This window comes from Anabrus simplex, chromosome 2 (assembly GCF_040414725.1).
Source record: "Anabrus simplex isolate iqAnaSimp1 chromosome 2, ASM4041472v1, whole genome shotgun sequence".
Taxonomy (NCBI): Eukaryota; Metazoa; Arthropoda; class Insecta; order Orthoptera; family Tettigoniidae; genus Anabrus; species Anabrus simplex.
The window spans coordinates 1,169,262,687-1,169,284,192 of NC_090266.1; the positions used below are offsets into that span (position 1 = coordinate 1,169,262,687).

Sequence of the window (21,506 nt, forward strand, 5' to 3'; positions counted from 1 at the left end):
TCCTCTCCGCACTGCCTTTAACACTGCAACATTTACAAAATAAAACACACCCATCTGTCGCAAACACGTCCTTCCCAAATTCATTCACCAGCTGATTTAAAAATACACTTTGTGATGGTTTCACTTTCGGCATTTTTTTTTTACACAGAATTTGATGCCTAACATTACAAAGGTGCAAAGCGTAAAATTAAAAAAAAAAAAATCGATTTTTCACTACAATGGTGCTAAGAGCCAAGGAGCATGACATATCGCCTGGGCTAAATCCAAAGAAAATTCTAGGGTGTTATTAAGATCGTCGAGAGAAGGCAGTGGTGCTCAGACGACACGCTCTTTCATAAGCAGAGTGCAATGTGCCATTCATACGTTTTAATCTCCTTCCATTTCACTGAACAGCGTTCTTGCTTGTTTGTGTTATAAATCGAAAGATTTTTTCAGAAGAGTTTTTATAATAGTGTGTGGTGTTTTCTACTGACTTAAAGGTCAATCCAAACTGAGGCAGATAAATTCATAAATACAAAAAATTCCGAATATTTCCAAAGCGGATAACATCACTTATGATTCGTCACAATTAACAGACGTGCGTGTGAAATAATCCTATAGTGAGATTGAGTGTGGCCGTAATGTAGCAGTTCTGGAGAAAGGGAAACACGTAAAAGACATACTATCAGCAATGTTGGACGTTAGCTCCTCTACGCGTACTTTGACAGATGAAAAAGAACGATTTGAAAGCAATGATTCCCTATATGCCCAAGCATGAACATAAGGAATATTATCAGCAGATCTGTGAACAATGGATGGAACTTTGCAGCTATGAATTGTTTGCAGCACTTTGCACCTTTCATAAATTATGATTTCGTTTAATTTTTGAGAGTATTAATTTCAATATTTCTACGAATATGTTGACAAATATTTTTATAAGTTGTTAGTTTTGCCCATAAATAATAAATAATGAACTTAAATTGAGACTGTTTTTATAAACACATTACTGTTCATAAATTTGGCACTTTGCACCTTTGTAATGTTAGGTATCCAATTATAGAACACACTTGCGAGCTTAATTCTGAACTGTACAAAAGCGGGAAGTTAACTGTTATTTGCAGTCCCGTCACTTTTCCATTTATTCTTGGCCTTGAGGTACGCGGGGTGGAAGACTGGCTGAAGGGGTGGGTGTGAAGACTTGTGATTGAGACACGCTAGGAAATACTTTCTCCTAATTATCAGTTATTATGTGTTTCTGCACATATCTCGGATGCACAAGACAGTTATGCATTCTTTCCGTACCTTTAGTCACTACTTCTCAGTTTGCTTGACCATGAAAGATATTTAGCAAATTTAACCATATGTAAGGCAAATGTATACATTTTCATATGCCACTTGTGGATTTTTATCAGTCTGACAATAAATTTAAAATACATTTTGAAATGATCTAAAATTATTCACCAAGCTCGATAGCTGCAGTCGCTTAAGTGCGGCCAATATCCAGTATTCGGGAGATAGTAGATTCGAACCCCACTGTCGGCAGCTCTGAAAATTGTTTTCCGTGGTTTCCCATTTTCACACCAGGCAAATGCTAGGGCTGTATCTTAATTAAGGCCACGGTCGCTTCCTTCCCACTTCTAGCCCTTTCCTGTCCCATCGTTGCCATAAGACCTATCTGTGTCGGTGCGACGTAAAGCAACTAGCAAACAAATTATTCAAAATGCTATATATTGACCTAAAACCCTCTTTAAAATGAAATAATGACTGATCGTCCCAAATCAGCAAAAATGCAAAACCATGCAAAATAAAACCCGTTGTTTTCCTTCATTACATCGCAGAATGATTTTCTATGCTACTGAGCAACGTCTTAATGCAAAGGAAAATAAGAGGACATTTCAACAACACTCGTTCCCTAGTCATAAGTTCTTAAACCAAACCAAACCAAACCAAACCAAACCAAACCAAACCAAACCAAACCAAACCAAACCAAACCAAACCAAACCAAACCAAACCAAACCAAACCCCATGGGACTTGGCCTTGGCCTACCAAGCGACCGCTGCTCAGCCTGATGTCCTGCAGATTACGAGGTGTCGTGTGGTCAGCACGACGAATCCTCTCAGCCGTTATTCTTGGCTTTCTAGACCGGGGCCGCTATCTCACCATCAGATAGCTCCTCAATTCTAATCACGTAGGCTGAATGGACCTCGAACCAGCCCTCAGATCCAGGTAAAAATCCCTGACCTGGCTGTGAATCAAGCTCGGGGCCTCCAGGTAAGAGACAGACACGCTACCCCTACACCACGGGGCCGGCCATAAGTGCTTAAAGCATGACAGAATTCAGTGTAACAAAAAACCTCCGTGTGGCTATCGGAGGGAGATCCATTCCTTGAAGGTGTGCGGCGTCTGCGTGTATAGGAAATTACGTGCTGTGCATGGTGTGTGAGTTGCAGGAATGTTGAGGACAGTACAAACACCCAGTCCCAGAGCCTAGCGAATTATCAGTTTAATATTAAATTCATTTGACCCAGGTGAGAATTGAACCTAAATCGCAGTCCGAAGGCCTAAAGGCTAGGATATTGGTCGTTAAACAATGGAGCTGAACTTCCAGTGCAACTTATTCATGAATATGGACATGCCAATCATCTGTAGACTTCCAGGGGATCAAATTCTATGACACAATGTACTTTCCTACCTGTGAGAAAAATTCAGGCTTGAATAGCTTAAAGATACAGAATATGAAGCTGCTTTATTGTCACTTTAAATGTTTAACAGTACGCAGCGAAAGGGCAATTCGAGCTCAATGACATAAGTTTGACACGAGGAACGAACACAGGTACATCCGAAATCCCTGTTAGACTAGGCAAACCAAATAAAGCAACAAATATAACAGGAAACAACATATAGTATTTCGTTTATCTGTGAAGTAACACACTTTGTGAATAAGCACACCACTTCACTCTAACAGTAAATCATTCCTTGCAGGTAACCTTCTACCGTTGGGAGGTTTAGTTTTACAATCAAGTGCATTACTACAGTTCAGAAATGATTAACTGGAAGGCTTATATGTCAAACTGTTTGATCACTTTCACTGAATTCAACTATCATAAGCTGTCATGATGCAAAAGCTATTAATTATATCTTGGTAAATTTATCTTGCACTACATCGAGTATTTTTACACATTAAGGAATGTAGCTGTTCTTTAAAGCACGATTCGGAAAATGGCATGATGGATGATGTCAACTGAAACTTGTTAGGCGACTTCTCGTAGAACAAAACCTACACTTCTGCAAATAATTCGGCTAGTGTATTATGGAGTGGAAACTTCAGCGTCACCATGCATTACATTTTCTGTCCGTGATTTGTAGATGGCGAATTCTTCTTCCAGTGGGGTTTAGTTGCTGCGGTTCTTGAGGATAGAACATTCGACTAACTCTTCCAGGGCCTCCAAAATCCTCTCTTTGTAAATTGGGTTTGATTGAATATTTTCTTCCACTTCTTGTCTACGATCCTGCTCCAGAACTTTTCTAAATTTCCCTAAAGACGTTGTATATGGTGCTATAATTTTTGGATCCATTAAACACATTTGAAGTGATATTACTCCAACAATACGGCCTATATCTCTGAGCCTGTCGAAACTATCTCGCAGTTCAGTCCACGGAAGAAGTTGTTCACTCTCGTAACCCTGCAGTTTAAGTTCTTGGCTGAAAGTTTCATAATATAAAGTGAGAAACTCCTCCAAATGAGCTTCTCTAACAGCTCGTCGAGTTGTCATATGGAGGAAGAAAACTAGCTCCGCTGCTGGAGGATTGTAGCGATACATTTGGAAGTCTACAAACCTTAGTTCTATTGGTCTTCCACTTTCATATCGAAACATTATATTGTTGTTCCACAAGTCACCATGGCACAAGACATTTCTGTACTTCTTAGATGGCTTAGCAAGCTCCCACATTCGCTTACAGGTGTCTGGAAGTTCCTTTTTAATCACACTCAGTAGCTTTGGATCATCACTAAATTTTTGGAGATACTTGGTGATGTGAACTGCAGTATGTATCCCCGTGACGAACCAATTGCGACTAGAGTTTCCCTCTATGGATGAAAAAAGATTCTCAAACAAAACTTCTTTGAAAGCGTCTTCAATCTTGGAATTTCTCTCCTCGAAAATTATAGAGGCTGCATGGAGAAGCGCCAGATTCTTCAACACAAGAGTGACATGAGCATTATCCATACATGTTAAATTGTCATGAAGCTGGAACCCTTGATGTGCGGCGTTCTCCAAAACTATAAGATCAGGTCTGGTTAGGAAACAGTCACATGACCAACGAGCTTGAGAACCTTGGCACTCCCTTAATTTTGGGAGAATCGTAGAATAAGCTACAACCTCTTTTTCATACGCACCAAAGGAGATCACATATTCAATGTGGTCTTGTGAAGTAGTTGGTAAGGATTTCGAAAAGAACTGGAGTTCATAGCGTTGTCCCAAACGAGTTTCCTTAGCTACAATTTGAATCCTCAAGTGATCGCCCATGAAGCCGGTCATACCAGGGCCGATAGGGGCATAAACCACTTCCTCCACTTGGATATCTTCGCTGCCAAGCCGACGAGATACTATTGCGAATACTTCTTCAGATGATAGTAAACCTGAGGAGTTTGCCATTCCTGTTGTGTTATACTAATAATTACAGACCAGTATACGACGAGCAGTGTTCTGACTGAGTAGCAACACAACTGTTCGCCTCTAGCTACAGTAGGTATATGAATGCTACTGTTGCATCATGATATAACTAAGCTGAGATCTTTGTTATTTCATCATTAATCACTTGTTCCCGCCTCACTCTACGATGTGACTTGGGGGACAAGATAATACTCTGTAAACTACTTCAAACAACCGAGTGTGCCACAGATGGTATAAATCACACAACTGATGTCGCACAAATGTTACACAGAGGGGAACAGGTAAATGAACTCATTCCACAAATAATTTCACTTTGTATTTAATCGTAGTTGTATGCGAGTACTACTAATACTAATAAAAACCAAACCCCATGGCACAACAGCCCCGAAGGGCCATGGTCTACTAAGCGACCGCTGCTCAGCCCGAAGGCTTGCAAATTATGTGGTGTCACGTGGTCAGCACGACGAATCCTCTCGGCCGTTAATCTTGGCTTCCTAGACCGGGACCGCCATCTCACCGTCGCATAGCTCCTCAAATATTGTAATCGTGGAGGCTAAGTGGACGTAGAACCAGCCCTCAGATCCAGGTAAAAATCCCTGACCTGGCCGTGAATAGAACCTGTGGCCTCCGGGTAAGTGGCAAGCACACTACCTTCACACCGCGGGGCCAGCAATAATAATAATAATAATAATAATAATAATAATAATAATAATAATAATAATAATAATAATAATGAAAATGAAAATCCACAGCTTGTTTCCAGTCATTCGACCGGGTCAGGGATGGAATTGTGCCGGCTGCCGAAGCCTGTCCCACTCCTCAGGGGCAATGATTAATTAATGAAAGATGAAATTAAATGATATAGAAGAGTATTGCTGGAATGATATATAACAGGGAAAACCGGAGTAACCGGAGAAAAACCTGTCCCGCCTCCCCTTTGTCCAGCACAAATCTCATATTGAGTGACCGGGATTTGAACCACTGAACCCAGCGGTGAGAGGCCGGCGCGCTGCCGCCTGAGCCACGGAGGGTCTTCAATAATAATAATAATAATAATAATAATAATAATAATAATAATAATAATAATAATAATAATCGAGCGGAGTGGCCGCTCTACGATTATGGAGCCAAGCTCTGCATTCGAAACATGCGTGAGTTCGAACCCCACCGTCGGCTGTCCTAAGAATGGTTTTCAGTGGTTTCCCATTTTCACTTCCAGGCAAATGCTGGGATAGTTCCTATTCATAGACCACAGCCGATTCCTTCCAGCTTCTTACCAATTACATTCACCATCATTCATTTCGTCTTCATTAGCTTATTAACTGAGGAAGGACATGCGGTCGTAAAAAACATGGCATGAAATTTCATCTCACCACATCTCCGTCCCCTTATTAAGAAACGGGACGAAGTGGTAGACGTACTACTACTACTGTAGTGCTGACGATAAGTTCACTCCACTCAATCTTAAAAGCATGTCGACTCCTCCTCCAAAATTTGCCAAAGCAGAGCAACTGCAACTACAGCAGAATGAACTTCGTAGTTCATATCCGCACCATCTAATCCAACCATCTGTTGACAGACTGAAATCCACTCTCTGGCTAAAACAAGGCTACCTCCACGGAGAAACAGAAGAGTTCTTGATGGCGATCCTGGACGGGGTCATAAACACCTGTAACTATCGCAAATATGTCTTCAAGGAAAAAGTGTACAACAGACAGTAGCGGTGTTTAAGCATGTAAAGACAACCAAAACTACTACAAACTAGTATTTTTTAATGCTCTCTGAGCGAATTTCGCCAGAGAGGTAAAGGTTGACAGTTTACCAACCTATGTGCGGTAATAATAATTTTTGAGGTTTCGATTCAATACTATACAATAAAACAGAATACAGTTAAATAGACGTACGGCGTGATTATACGAATTAAAAATCATTTAGTTCCGCCTCTGTGGTGTAGTGGTTAGTGTGATTAGCTGCCACCCCCGGAGGCCCGGGTTCGATTCCCGGCTCTGCCGCGAAATTTGAAAAGTGGTACGAGGGCTGGAACGGGGTCCACTAAGCCTCGGAAGGTCAGTTGAGTAGAGGTGGGTTCGATTCCCACCTCAGCCATCCTGGAAGTGGTTTTACGTGGTTTCCCCACTTCTCCTCCAGGCAAATGCCGGGATGGTACCTAACTTATGGCCACGGCCGCTTCTTTCCCTCTTCCTTGTCCATCCCTTCCAATCTTCCCATCCCCCACCAAGGCCCCTGTTCGGCATAGCAGGTGAGGCCGCCTGGGGAGGTACTGGTCATCCTCCCCAGTTGTATCCCCGACGCAATGTCTCACGCTCCAGGACACTGCCCTTGAGGTGGTAGAGGTGGGATGCCTCGCTGAGTCCGAGGAAAAAACTAACCATGGAGGGTGAACAGATTAAGAAAGAAAGAAAGAAAGAAAGAAAGAAAGAAAAATCATGCAGTATTTGACTATGAAATAGCATGGCTTTTAGTACCGGGAATGTCCGGGGACATGTTCGGCTCACCAGATGCAGGTCTTTTGATTTAACGCCCATAGGCGACCCGCGCGTCGTGATGAGGATGAAATGATGATGAAGACAACACATACACCCAGTCTCCGAGCCAGCGGAATTAACCAATTATGGTTAACATTCCTGACCGGGGAATCGAACCCGGGAACCCTGTGACCAACGGCGCTAACCATTTAACAATGGAGCCGGACTACACACTGAGAAACTAATAGACACTAAAGGGACTGCCAGACTGACGAATGCACGTAGCAAGCCCTCAGTGTCCATGACCTTAGCAAAAAAATATACCCCTGATACCTTTCCTCACAGTACAAGCAAAGTTTCCACTACTTGTTGTGGCGCTACACAAATCGGTTAGCCGGGACGAACGGCATTTTGTGTGTAACTTATTTCCGCTAAATTTTTAATTAATAATTAAATATAATAAAGGAAAGTATTGCACAATTTGATTTTTTTTAAATTATTGCTATAATTGCTAGTTTCAGCCCCTAAGCGCCTCTACTGACAACAGATGCAGGAGATGCGGAGAAACAGCTGAGACAGTGTAACGTATTGCGTGTGAACTAAATATTGTGCACCAAGAGGTGGGAATCATTTCGGGACTTACAGACGAGAAAATCCCGTATTTCGGGTACAGACCATCAGACGTGCTAAGAAATGAAAGGTTCAAACTGTACTGGAATCGATCTTTGTAGACAGACAGGAGCATAAGATCAAACAGGCCGGATATTGTCCTTATTGAGAAACAGCTTAGGAACACTGATCTTCTGGATGTGACCGTCCCTTCAGATCACAATGTCCACCAAGCATACGTCCAGGAGATTGAAGAATTGTAATGACCTTGCAGCAGAAGTTCGAAAACTGGGAAGGAGAACCAGTACCTCGCGCAGGCGGTCTCACCTGCCATGCAGAACAGGGACCTTGTGGATGGATGGGAAGTTTGGAAGGGATAGGCAAGGAAGAGGGAAGGAATTGGCCGTGGCATTAAGTTAGGTACCATCCCGGCATTCGCCTGGAGAAGAAGTGGGAAACCATGGAAAACCATGTCGAGAATGGCTAAGGTGGGAATCGAACCCCCTCTACTCAGTTGAACTCCCGAGGCTGAGTTCCAGTCCCCGTGCCACTTTTAACATTTTGTAACAGAGCCGGTATTGGAACCCGTGCCTCCGGGGTTGACAGCTAATCGCACTAACCACTACAACACAGAGCATAGCTTTAGCATTATGTTGTTACTGCGGGAAATGAACATTGTGACGTGTCCCACACTAACTAGTGTTAATCACTATTTACACTACTTTTGTACGTGCTATTTCATTCTTCCCATTGTGTCCTAACTCCCTAAAGTATGATGTGTTACGTAAAGGTGAACCAAAGAGACGAAATGTTTAAAGCGAGAGATTACATCGTAATTCTCTGTAACCTTGAGTATTTGTACTTCATCGGTAATTTATGCCCTCGTATTACGGGAGACGTGATTATAATCTTGAAGGTGTTCATAGACTTGGTTTCGACGGGCAAGACGGTATATTTTGTGTCCGATCGACACAGGTTTTAAAATCTACCGATATGTTCATTCAAATAATGATCCCTCTGTGGATCAGGTCAGATGCCAACATTGCGGGATCAGACTAACAGAAGAAGTTAGACCTAGCGAGCTGGCCGCGCGGTTAGGGTCGCGAAGCTTTGAGCTTGGGAGATAATGGGTTCGAATCCCCCTGTCGGCAGCCCTGAATATTGCTTTCCGTAAAATCTCGGGAATAGAACCAGCTTTTGGGTGGTTAGTCCGTGTGCGTCTGCAGAGTTTCGCCCAGACGTGCCATTTGGGCTCATCAGTTGGATTGGCACGCCCCTCCAAGACTCTGCTTCTTTCTTTCTTTCTTTCAAATGCTTTCATTCTCCACCCTGAACGGGTGGGGCGGGCTACCTAGAGGGTTACGCCCTCTCTCTGGCCAAGAGAAGCGGGCCGGTTGAGGAGGTGTGATGGAGGAAGGAGGTGGGTTAAGGATGTGAATAAGGAGGAGATGAGAGGGGTTTGGTCTCTTAGGAGACGATTAATTTTATTTTATTTCGTAATTATTTAAAAGAGATTTTGGGTGCTTTTATTGTTCGTTTTGTTTTTCTGCTCTGGAGAATGAGCGTTGTTACCGAAAAATACTTATATTCTGATCTGGGAAAAGTAAAGTAAAAATAAAAATTACATGACTGGATAAAATAATTCAATAATACAAAGTAGGAAAAAATCGACCGATGATCCTTCTGGAACTGGAAGAGAGATGGGAGTTTGTCGCTGATGTGGTGCTGGAGCTTTCTTCCCCCATCATTGTTCTATTTGCTGAGTGGATGCTGCAGTGTTCACTGAAGAGAAGAGTTAGAGGTAGGGGTGGAATGACGAACAGGTTTCAGACAAGAGTTTCCAATGGGGTGAAATGGAAGTGAGTATTTAGGCCGGAATATGAAGTTTGAAAGAGGACACTGAGGGTTTTGTTTGCGGCAGTTTGTAGGCGTGTTAGGACGAGAGGACTGTGGTACGGATGAATATTGCAGAGGGCTATGGTGACGAATCGAATTAAATCCTCGACGGTAGGAGATGGGAAAAGAGAGCGGCTGGAACTGGTAGGTGAATGGACTGTGCGGATAGGTGCGGCGAGTTCGGGGATATCAGGAGGAGGGGCGGGACGCGCTTTACATCTGTGGGCGCACGTCGGATGTGCTTCTCCACAGGAATTGCAGACAGGAGGTTGTGCAGTATTAGGGCACTTGTACGTTGGATATGCTTGTGAACAATGCCCGCACTTAGGATTCGGAGCTCAACACTTGTTCGTGTGTGAGTTGTATATCTGACATATCTTTCTCAGCGAGTAGATTGCGGTGGCGGTGCACGTGAGGATTCAACTTTGTAGCGGCCAGTACCCTGTCGAGATCTGCGGTGGTAGGCAGTAGAATTCTCACCATGTACGATGGGCCTGTTGCATTGCCGATTCGGTAGGCTTTACGAGCTGGAATACCTTCGGAGTTCAATTCGGTGATGATTTCCTCCTCGGTGATAGTTGGATCTATACCACGAACCACACATCTGAAGAGGCTATGTCTGGGTGGCGGAGGTGGTGACTTGAGCGCTGGTTGTGACAGAAGCTTGAAGGGAGCGGTGGAACCAGGTTGACCTGCTCCAATAGACAGAGTGAGATTTTGGGCGGCGAGGTCTCCATTCAATTAGATGAGAACGCCGTTGGTAGCTGGCCGTACGTCTGCAATTCCTTCACGGCGCACTTAAGGAGGGTGAAAAGGATGTTGCGTGGGGATCGGAATTGCTGAGTTGGATTTTCAAGGAGATAGACGTGGGTACTAGCAGGTGGGGTCTGAAGAGAGCGTAAATGGTTGAGAGGACGACGGGCTCCTGAGACTGGAAGTGAGTCGCTGGTGGGAGGAAGAGGAGGTTCAGATGCAGTTTCCGTAGGAATACGTGGAGATTGATCTACAGTAGATTGTCCTGACGAGTATCTGTCATGCTGACCGCCAAGCGTTGGGTTGGTTGTGCATCTCCTGGAGGGGTGGTTGGGGCGGACCTTTTATACTGAGGGCTGTTGGTGTCCCACGTTTGAGATGGAACTTGTGGTAGAAATCTCGCCTGGTAGTTGGGATCAGCGAAGGAGGACATGATGGCAGCATGGTAGGCTACGGTGGCGGAGTCGAGGGCGGCTGACGCAATAGAAGTCGTCGATGTAGTGGTGGTACAGGTCTCGCTGGAGGTGGTGACGGCGTAATGATACATGACGATCCGGTTCGCTGCTCTGCAATATTCGGTGGAGAAGGCAGAAACGTAGACTCTCCTCTCGGTGAGCGGGGAGCAGGAAATAGGTCTCCCTGAAGTAGGAATACTAGTCCTGAGGTGAAACCTCAGTTCGAGCACCACTCAGCCCACCTGTCTATACACTTTTTAAGCGACTATAAATCACCGTGTTAGAGTTTGGTTTACGGACGTCGACGGACGCGAAGACTTATGCAGTGGTATAAACTGTCACTGCAGTCGACGAACTATGCAGACCAACTACTACTAAACGTTTTCATTCCTCCCCTGAAGGGGGAGGCGGGCCTCTTAGACGGTTACGCCGTCTCTCAGGCCGGGAGATTTGTTACGGTGAAGGAGATGTGCGGAGAAGGTGAGAGGGTGGGCGGCCGTGGCCTACACTACGAACTGTCCCGGCATTCGCCTTAGTGCAGGAGAATGGAAAACCACGGAAAACCACTCTCAGGACAGCCGACGGGTGGGGCCAGGCGTGAAGTCCAGCCCTGTGCCCCTGTCCCGGCTCCCGAATGCAGAGGCGTAGAGCCACGGTAGAGCCGTGGCACCTCTCCTATGCTCGGTTGGCCGGTCAGAGTACAGAGCTGTTGGACCACGGATAAGTCGTGGCCTCTTAAGGGACGAAACCCAAGGGCCGAAATCCACTCTGCATCTACCGACCGGAGACCAACTGTTCGTTTGTTTGAGAACGTTTTCATTCCCCACCCTGAAGGGGTGGGGCGGACCACCTAAAGGGTTACACCCTCCCTCTGGCTAGGAGATTGGACGGGGAAAGGAGATGCGTTAGATGAAGGAGGTGGGTAAAAGGCGATGTAAAATTTGGAAAGGAGATGCGAGGAGGTGGCCTCTTGGCTATGGGGGTGTAAATATATTATGAGCTTTATTTACAATAATATACAGTGGTACAAAAGATGAGAGAACAGAGACATGATTCACAGTGTAATCAGTAGGGCAAAGGCTATGCAACTGAGATGAGACGAAGGAAGGCTTATGCTAGATTGGGAGGTGGGAAGTGAAGGGCGAGTATGTGAAAGAGGGAAGAGAAGTTGAACAAGGCCGATGACCTTCGATGTTAGGCCCCTTTAAACAACAAGCATCATCAAGCAAGCAAGCAAGAAGTTGAACAGGGAAGTGAGTAAGAAATTGAAGAGGGGCTATGTTGGGGAAAAGAGGCTGGGCGGACTAGATGTGTGGCATGAAGGAGCTGGCCGGGATCGACGACGGGACGTGGTAAGTCGATTAGAGGGTTGGGGAGGAGAGCGAGAAGGTTCGATGTGATGGTAGCGGCCGTGAAGATGTAGTCCAGTGGCGATGAGGTGCTGTGCATCCGCAGGGGTCGGTAGGTGAAGTCGCACGAGACGTGTAGGTCCAGAGGCGTGATAGATGCGGGACGCTCGTCGAATAGGTGTGCCTGCCATGCGGAGGGCCTGAGCGATGTCTTCGGCTTGCAGGAGTGGGTCCACGCCGCGGACGACGCAGGTGCAGTCCGTTGGTGGTGATGGCGAGAGACGTGCTGTGTCTGCTGCAGGTGAGAGTAGAGATGCGGGTTGAAGAGCTTGGTGAGGGCTGGGAGGGGTGGGGAGAGTAGTGGTCGTTAGAAGGGTTGAATGGGATGTAACCAGAGTAGTGGTAGGGGTTGTGAGGGAAGGATGGTGTGATGGGAAGGTGGTGGTGATAATAGTAGTGGTGGTGGTGCAAGAGAAGGACGAAGTTTGGGGCGGTGGTTTGTATGGAGGTGGCAGGGGGAGGTATGGAGGTGGCGAGGAGACGGCAGTCGAAGCAGCGGTGGCAGGTGAAGTGGCCTGGAGCTTGGTGAGAAGACGTCGAGGAGAAGTTACCATTCTATGGAGGCGACGACAGATGGATGCTCCAGTATGAAGCAGGCGATCACGTGCAGCTGGATTGTTGTAGTAGAGAAGAACGGAAGATACTGGGTCGAGTCCGTCATATAGCCGGATAGCGTGGTAGACTCCAGTCATACGGAGATTGGAGAGGATTGAGTCTATGGAAATTGCAGTGTCGACATCCAGGACGAGGCAGGTGGATATTTGGGGGCGGCCGACTTCCATCGTGGTGTCAGCCGATTATCTTTGTTGTGTCGGCTAGGTGCGAGATTAAAGCTGTGCCGTCACCCGGCCGAATCAAAAACACAGGATGAGGTGCAGGAGTAAGCAGTCCGCTTTTAGAGACGGCGAAAAAAGCACAAACTGCGTGGTCCCTCCGTGTTAACAAATAAGGATTGCTAACCTGCTAAAGGAGAAGTGAAATATCCGTTCTCAATGCACTTCTGAATTCTGGTGACACATTCGGAATTTACCTAACAAATGAATGAAAACACAGGAACACATTACCAAACAGATTTTCCGGCTTCCCACCATCTGGCAGAATGAAATGGAGACACGCCGCTAGGCTGAATCGCGCAAATTGAAAATACTGCTACTACTACTACTACTACTACTACTACTACTACTACATTAATAATTAGACATAGGATTTTTATAAAAATGCATATTTTGTTTGCAGACGCGTAGACTTCCAGAATCGAGAAGGAAGTGCGTTTGATGGTGAAATTGGACGAACTATTAAGTTTAATGCGTATATTTCAATTCTGGGATTTATTGCGCATGTTTTCGACTTTTATGATGTATGTTTTAATATATTTTACAAGCAGTCTTCAAGAAAACGTAATTAATGCCATGAACTAATTCGCAATGAATGGCGTTGTTCTTATTAAACATTACAGTTGTGGTAAAATTTCAAGGAAAAATCAAGGAGTTAGAAACACGTGGATTGTGTCTAGTGATTTGCTAGAGATTATGGACAAAGTGAAGCGTGAACTGGAAGGTATCCCAGGAAACCATGAACTCCATCTGCAAATAAAATATTGTGATGTCCTCAAACAAAATCTGAGCTACGACATCATGGGGGCTATAAACAAATACTTGGCTGCTACTGATAATGTGGGTCTACCAGAATGTTTTATACCTACACTCGCTCCCGAGTTTCTAGCCTGTGGAGAGATTATTCATTCTCCGCACTGACGCTCATTTTAACAGACAACATATTTTAACAGGCAAACGCTACAGATTTATACCTGAAAACTTGGAGAATATTGTTGTAGCAAAACTAATTATGGACAGGAAAAGTAGGGTGTGTAGTATGACATGAAAGAGGAATGTGTACTTAAGTGTGTTTCTTCACGTTTGCTTTTTTACACGGTTTACTTACAGCCTTACTAATTGTGATTTATCATGTGTATTCATTAATGTACTGCGTCTTATCTAGGAGACGTGTGCATATGTTTTAATAGTGAACACTGATAGGTTTGATACGCCTCACAAATCATGCACTATGCAGTAGTGGAACAGCCGCAGCTGTAAGGAGAGTGTTTGTTATTCTTTTAGTTGGTTATTCATGATCATGATTTTATGTATTGGTGTGGGTAAATCGCGTGAGTCTAGTAAAGGTATCTTACGTCTGCATTTCGTAGAAGTGTTTATACCATGAGAATAAGTGCATACTTAAGCGCATATTTCACCACTTTTTGCAGCATAGTTGCATGCTTATTTTGGTATTTATAGAGCATATACACCCGATGTCTAATAATAATAATAATAATAATAATAATAATAATAATAATAATAATAATAATAATAATAATAATAATAATAATAATAATAATAATGAAAACCCGCCGTCTGCTTCCAGTCATTCAACTGGGTCATGAATGGAATGAACGACGCCCCCACCTACCGGCTAGGATAGGAATTGTGCCGGCTGCCGAAGCCTGTCGCTCTCCTGTGGGGTGATAATTAGTAACTGACAGATGAAATGAAAGTATATTGGAGAGTGTTTCTGGAATGAATGGTGACTGGGGAAACAGGAGTACCTGGAGAAAAACCTGTCCCACCTCCGCTTTGTCGGGCACAAATCTCACATGGAATGACCGGGATTTGAACCACGGGACCCAGTGGTGAGGGGCCGGCGTGCTGCCACTTGAACCACAGAGGCTTAATAATAATAATAATAATAATAATAATAATAATAATAATAATAATAATAATTGTACCGGTTGGTACATCCATACGCTGCACATTTGAATTTTCCGCCTTAAAGTACTCCTCTACTGCAGAAACTCTGAACCTTATAAACTGAATTAATTCAACCATTTATCTGAAGATGTCACTGTGTTAATTTCGAATTGTTTTTGTTTACTAATTATCAAGAAGTGTGGACATTCTCTCACAGATGTCTCTACCATAAACTATGATCATGCACCCTGGTACGAAGTGAAGGAACTTTTCTTGAAGATATTTTGTGTTCGTAAGTTGTTGTCTTTACTAAATTTCGTTCTTTCGTTGGTGGGTTGGCAATATTAATCCTTTATTTCCGCCTGTTTTGAATTTACCCAATCAGGAATTTCTGTAATTAATTTCCCTCCAATCACAGGTTTCTTCTTCATTTTTGACTTGTAACTTTTAGCCGACCAATAAACGTCTGTGGGTGTGTCTTAATTATTCATGAAAGGTCTCGAATCTTCCAGGAGGGTATAAAAACTGCTGATTTTCTTGTCTCCCGGCCACTTCAACAACATCTAGCTTAGTGTATGGAAGTATAGCAGGGGGCGGGTTGCGCCTCTTTCTTCGGGCAGCAGCTCTTCAACAAGGTAATGGCCGTTTAACATATTTCTTTTTCCTTGCTAGCTCAGCAGTTTAACCCGCGGGGCAGGTCCGAAACCTTTAATATGTAACCTTTAACTTAAAACATGCAAATCTTTTTCCATCTTTGTAAAACTTCATATATCTTTAAATGTAAATCGGGGATAGAGAGTGCTTTACCCTCTCGAGCTCCCCTTCATTTTGACTTGAGGTGACTATGTTTTCGTAACTGATTTTCTAATCTTTCCTAATGTGTTAAACATTTTCTTATACAAGACACCTATATAGTGTGGGAATAGCCCCTGTGTATCGGCTTAGCGCCACTTAGGTTTTAACAAGCTTTCATGTAGGAGTGCAAGTACTCGCCTCCATTCAACCTTGTATTTTGGGCCATTAATTTAACCCGTTTTGTTTTCCTTCCTGAGAAGGCCCAGTAGATTGGGTACGAGATACCCCTGTTTAATTCTTGTAAGTTGTGGCAATCGATCGCAATGTATGGTATGGCCTTGAATAGGCTTGAAAGATTGAGAGCGGATCAGCTCTTTCTGGTATTTTGAAAGGTGCCTCGGAGAGGCGTGACATTTTGATTACTGGGAGCAAGTGCTCCATTGTATTGAGGGAATTTCTGCCCTTTTCTAAAATATGTGGTTGTGAGCTGAGAGCTTAGATTGTTAAACTTTGGGGCTCGTAGCCCAGGATTTGTAAAGACCCCTTAACTTGTACTTTCGTTTGTAAAATTACATTGTACCTGATATTTTTCTTATTTCACCTAGTGAAAATTGTTAAACCTTGTTGTCTATTGAAAATATAACCTTTATATTTATTTTAAATTCATCTTTCGGACTGGTAGTTAGACCCATTCCAGCCCGCACCTTCTTTCACCTCTGCTGATCCACCAAAACACGGTAATAATAATAATAATAATAATAATAATAATAATAATAATAATAATAATAATAATAATAATAATAATAATAATAATTACAGAATGGATGACAATAGACTAACTAAACGAATCTTCAAGTACCTTTGGGAAAAGAAATCAACTACCACCTGGATTCAAGAAGTCAAGAAAGACCTGGAAAGGAACAACATACGAGAAGAAGAATTATTGGAAAGAAAGATTTTTAGGAAGAAAGTCTTACAAATGGAAGGATTCCAAGGGAGGAAGGAAAAGAAAACAGGCACAAAGTGGACTGAAGACAGGAAAAAGAAACGCAGTGAAACAATGAAAGAATACTGGAAGAAAAGGAAAGAACAACTAAGGAGGAACAATTGTAATTGTAACGTGGTCCTTAGAAGGCCGGGACGCAAGAATAATAATAATAATAATAATAATAATAATAATAATAATAATAATAATAATAATAATAATAATAATAATAATAATAATAATAAACCTCTATCACCTCAAGGGCAGTGCCCTGGAGCGTGAGACTTTGGGCCAGGGGGATACAGCTGGGGAGGAGGACCAGTACCTCGCCAAGGCGGCCTCACCTGCTATGCTGAACAGCGCCATTGCGGAGGGACGGAAAGATTGGAAGGGATATACAAGGAAGAGTGAAGGAAACGGCCGTGGCCTTAAGTTGGGAGGAAAAGTGGGAAACCACGGAAAAGCACTTCGAGGATGGTTGAGGAGGGAATCGAACCCACCTTTACTCAGTTGTCCTCCCGAGGATGAGTGGACCCCGTTCCAGCCCTCGTACAACTTTTCAAAAAAATTCGTGGCAGATCCGGGAATCGAACCCGTGCCTCCGCGAGTGCCAGCTAATCACACTAACCACAGAAACGGATAATAATAATAATAATAATAATAATAATAATAATAATAATAATAATAATAATAATAAATGCTTTTATGACGTACGAAACGGTGCATAGTTCCGGTACCTTTCTTTTTTTAGTAACAAAACACGAATGGAATATTATTCGGAATATTCACATTTTTCTTTCCTTTTTCTTTCTTTCTTAATCCGTTTACCCTCCAGGGTTGTTTTCCGATCGGACTCAGTGAATGATCCCACCTCTACCGCTTCAAGGGCAGTGTCCTAGAGCGCGATACTTTAGGTCGGGGATAAAACTGAGGAAGAGGACCAGTACCAAGCCCAGGCGGCCTCACCTGATATGCTGAACAAAGGCCTTGAGAGCGAATGGGGAGATTGAAAGGGATAGTCAAGGAAGAGGGAAGGAAGCGGCCGTGGCCTTAAGTTAGGTACCATCCCGGCATTTGGCTAGAGGAGAAGTTGGAAACCTCAGAAAACGATTTCCAGGATGGCTGAGGAGGGAATCGAACCCCCTTCCCCTACTTTGCTGACTTCCCGATGCTGAGTGGACCCCGTTCCAGCCCTCGTACCACCTTTAAAATTTTGTGGCAGAGCCGGGAATCGAACCCGGGCCTCCGGAGGTAGCAGCTAATCACGCTAACGACTACGCCACAGAGGTGAACATGTTCCTAATATAATTCCTAAAATGTGATGGGTACTGGATTAAATTTAAGCTTATTTAGTCAATGCTCTACGTGGTAGAAAGTGCGGGTTTCTACAGCTCATATTACAAGGGAAGATAGAAGGCAAGCTAGGAGCTGGTAGATCACCAATCAGTGTTGCTAATTTAGCGAATTTGAAAAGTCATTTGCTACAGAATTTGGAGTTTAGCTAAATTTTTAGATCTAAATGTCCAATACGCGAGGAATTTTGGCTTTCTTGCGTTTTAAAACTTTTTTACGATTCATGGATATTTTTTATATTGCATGTGTGAAATAAAATAAAATAAAAAACGTTCAAAATGCGATAACCTTTGAAGGAGCGGCCGATCCCTTCACCAGTCTGCGTCAGCGAACAACAAACTTCCACACTACAAGGTGATTAATGGTAGGTGAGGCAGAAGGTAAAATAGAAAAATGTTTGTCAGAACATTGTGCTCTACTCGCAAGTGACCTCTAGCGAAAGCTCTGCAAATGTGTTTTTTCGGACAATTAATTTTCTGACATTCGTTTGTACCGCAATGACTGCACAGAAATGATTAATGGCCTAGGGCGCAAACTGGTAGTGGGTGCAGATGGCGGCAAAGAAAGATTGGTGCCATAATAAAACTTCGGGATCTAACGACAGAATTTGAAGCTGGGGCTGAAAAGCTGGTTGCACTTTTTAAAGGGGATTTGGAGCCATGGATTTTTGATGAACTGGTCCATCTCAAATCATACTTAGCAGCAAACAACATAGAAATTAAAGAGCCGTTGCCTCTGTACAAATGGCTCAAAGAGAATAAATTACAAAATATATATCTCAATGTAGAAATATTGTTGAGGATGTTTGTTTGTACACCCGTTACGAACGCATCAGCTGAGAGGTAAGTACAAAATAACTAATAACTTAGTCTTTCTTTTTTTACAGGCTTGTCACCTTCCGCTTGTTAATCTAAGCTGAATATAACATACTCTTCTCATATTTTCTATAATGATTTATTTGTTCTGTTTCTTTGCATCAATGGTTTGTGTACGTTTTTTGACACTTTTATTTATTTATTTATTTATTTATTTATTTATTTATTAAGGCCACTTTCTTGTTTGAAAAGGATCAAACAATATCATAGATCAAGCCTAAATCAAGCGAAGCTCAATGCTTTCGCTCTTCTGTGTATGGAAAATGAGATTACAAAACTTTGAATTTCGATAGTAAGGTTCAGTCATTTGCCTGGGCCAAGGCCAGAAAGAAGAAGTTTTAAAACTGTGTTTGTATATACTGTAATTCGATTATACTATTTATAAATACATAGCCAATGTTAATAGTCAAGTGGTGTGTTTTATTGTTCAACATAGTTTCTCTGTGCTTAAGAAAGACAAGTGAGTTGTCCGTTTGCAAAGTGGGCCAAGTCCATTCTGACAGAATGTTGGTAAATGAGGAAAAACTGATTTGTACGATCACAGCTAATCAAAATCGTAATTTTCTTTTGCACAATATCTAACAAATAAGCGGTTTAATTTATTGAAGCTGTGAAATCTGTGGTCAATAGTTAGCGGAACACTTTTAGTGAAATTTATATTTAGCACGTTTTGCAGGCGAAGAATAGAGTTAGCCCGTTTTGAAGACGCCTAGGTTGTCTGAGAATCAATCTCTGAAAATAATTAAAGTGTTTACGAAACGAAATAGCCATAAGAATCATTGCATGCATCGTTATCATCCATAAGTTCAATGTCAAGACCTTCAGCGTCGTTTTCCTCATCTGGTGCTGCGTCGAACTGCAAGCTGTCTTGCTTCAGAAACACTTCATTGAAAAAATCCAACATCTCCAGTTGAGGCCATGATTCCCCAAGGTGCAATTTTAGGAGCTTCTTGATGTCCATTATTTAGCTGGCTTCAGTTTGATTCCTTTCGGAGTCAAATCATGAATATCTTTTTGGAAACGTTTGCCTCTTTTGATAGGAGTTTTCGTCTCTCCACATTCAAAATTCTAAGATGACTCTCCCTGTACAAAGCTTACCTTCTTGTTTGCTGTTACGATGATGATGAATTTCTTAGGTCTCTGAAATTGGAAATGCCACGACGTTGCCGAATTGCTTTCAATTTCTTATTTCACAATCTTTCATCCCCAGCGAAACTACCTTCGAAAATGTTTCATTATGTTGATGTAGACATTTGGGTTTTCAATCACGCCTATGTTCTTTAACTACTTGTCCAAGTTTCCGAAGGCTCTGTCGGGAGGGATGAATGAATGGCCTACGATCGGGAACCACGTTTCTAGCCTTTGGGTGTGTATTGGGGCCTCGCACAAGAACCAATGCAAGGCTTTCCAACCGTGGTCATATATTTTTTCTGACCGCCACATCCATACTAAAACAATCGTATTTGGGTAATACATTCCAAATCCACATGAACTAGTTGGTGATGTACAGCTAATGCGATTTCGTTGGAGCTTTTAACGAACTCATTCTCTAGTCTAACCAAACGTAGGACGTGACGTTTTCTGGGAGCTCAGTGCTTGTGGATGAGCCCTGGCAAGCGGTAAAGTTGTACAAGTAATAGTAAGCGGCTTTGTCGGGAACCTTTGCAAGTACTAAATTCTTTTGGCAGTCATATCTGAGCATAAGTTCTCCATAATTTTCTTCCTCATATTTTACTGCGCCTGAGTGGCGGGAGAAGCAAATACAGATCCCCGACACCGCCAACTTAAACTTCTACAATCACAGCTGCATTTTATATCCTGAAAAGAGGAACTCAGCTACATGATGGAACGATAACCCGTTTTGTACACGCACCCTTTTCCCGTGGCCATGTTTTCATGCGAACATAGCCCGTTTTACAGGCGCAGTGCAGTTGGCCGTTTTGCACCCTGAGCCATCAGTCACTTGTCCCACTTTTGCAGCCGAATGCGTTTTTTAAACGCATTTTAAAGGACTTTCGGCCTAATTTTCTGCCCGAAAAATAATCCCCTTGGCAGGCAATAAGAAACTCCACCTAGTAGTGCCAACAACTCTTTTTTTCACATTTTAGGTATTTGGCCCGCTTTGCAAACGGGCGATTCAAGTATTGCAACTGTAAGTTACATCACAATTATTTGATTGTTTTACAGTCTTACTTCGCTGTTCATTCGCTGTTTATTGTGTGATTGTTGTTAATATTTTTTTAAATTCTTATTGGACTATAGTTGAAAATGCATATAATGTTCAAGACGCCGGTAGGGGCGTACTTTCAAAGTTTGCCCTAGGGCGTAAAGTGGTCCTAATCTGGGCCTACATCTAGTCAGGAACTGATTGCAGATATAGGAAATCCCAAATATAAGAAATAACAGACGAGTGAAGAGGCATATTTGTTATAGAACATTTGGCCGTTAGTGTGGGTTATTTCATTCACGGTCTCAGTAAACTGGTATCCACGT

General features: G+C 43.0%; 1 protein-coding gene across 1 annotated transcript; it reads right to left on the minus strand.

The window, feature by feature from the left end:
* Nucleotides 1-2,707: 2,707 nt before the first annotated feature.
* LOC136863384 (uncharacterized) lies at nt 2,708-4,709 on the minus strand. Its single transcript, XM_067139795.2, has one exon. It carries the CDS (start codon nt 4,633-4,635, stop codon nt 3,373-3,375), a length of 1,263 nt encoding a protein of 420 aa, XP_066995896.2. The 5' UTR covers nt 4,636-4,709; the 3' UTR covers nt 2,708-3,372.
* Between the last annotated feature and the right edge of the window lie 16,797 nt (nt 4,710-21,506).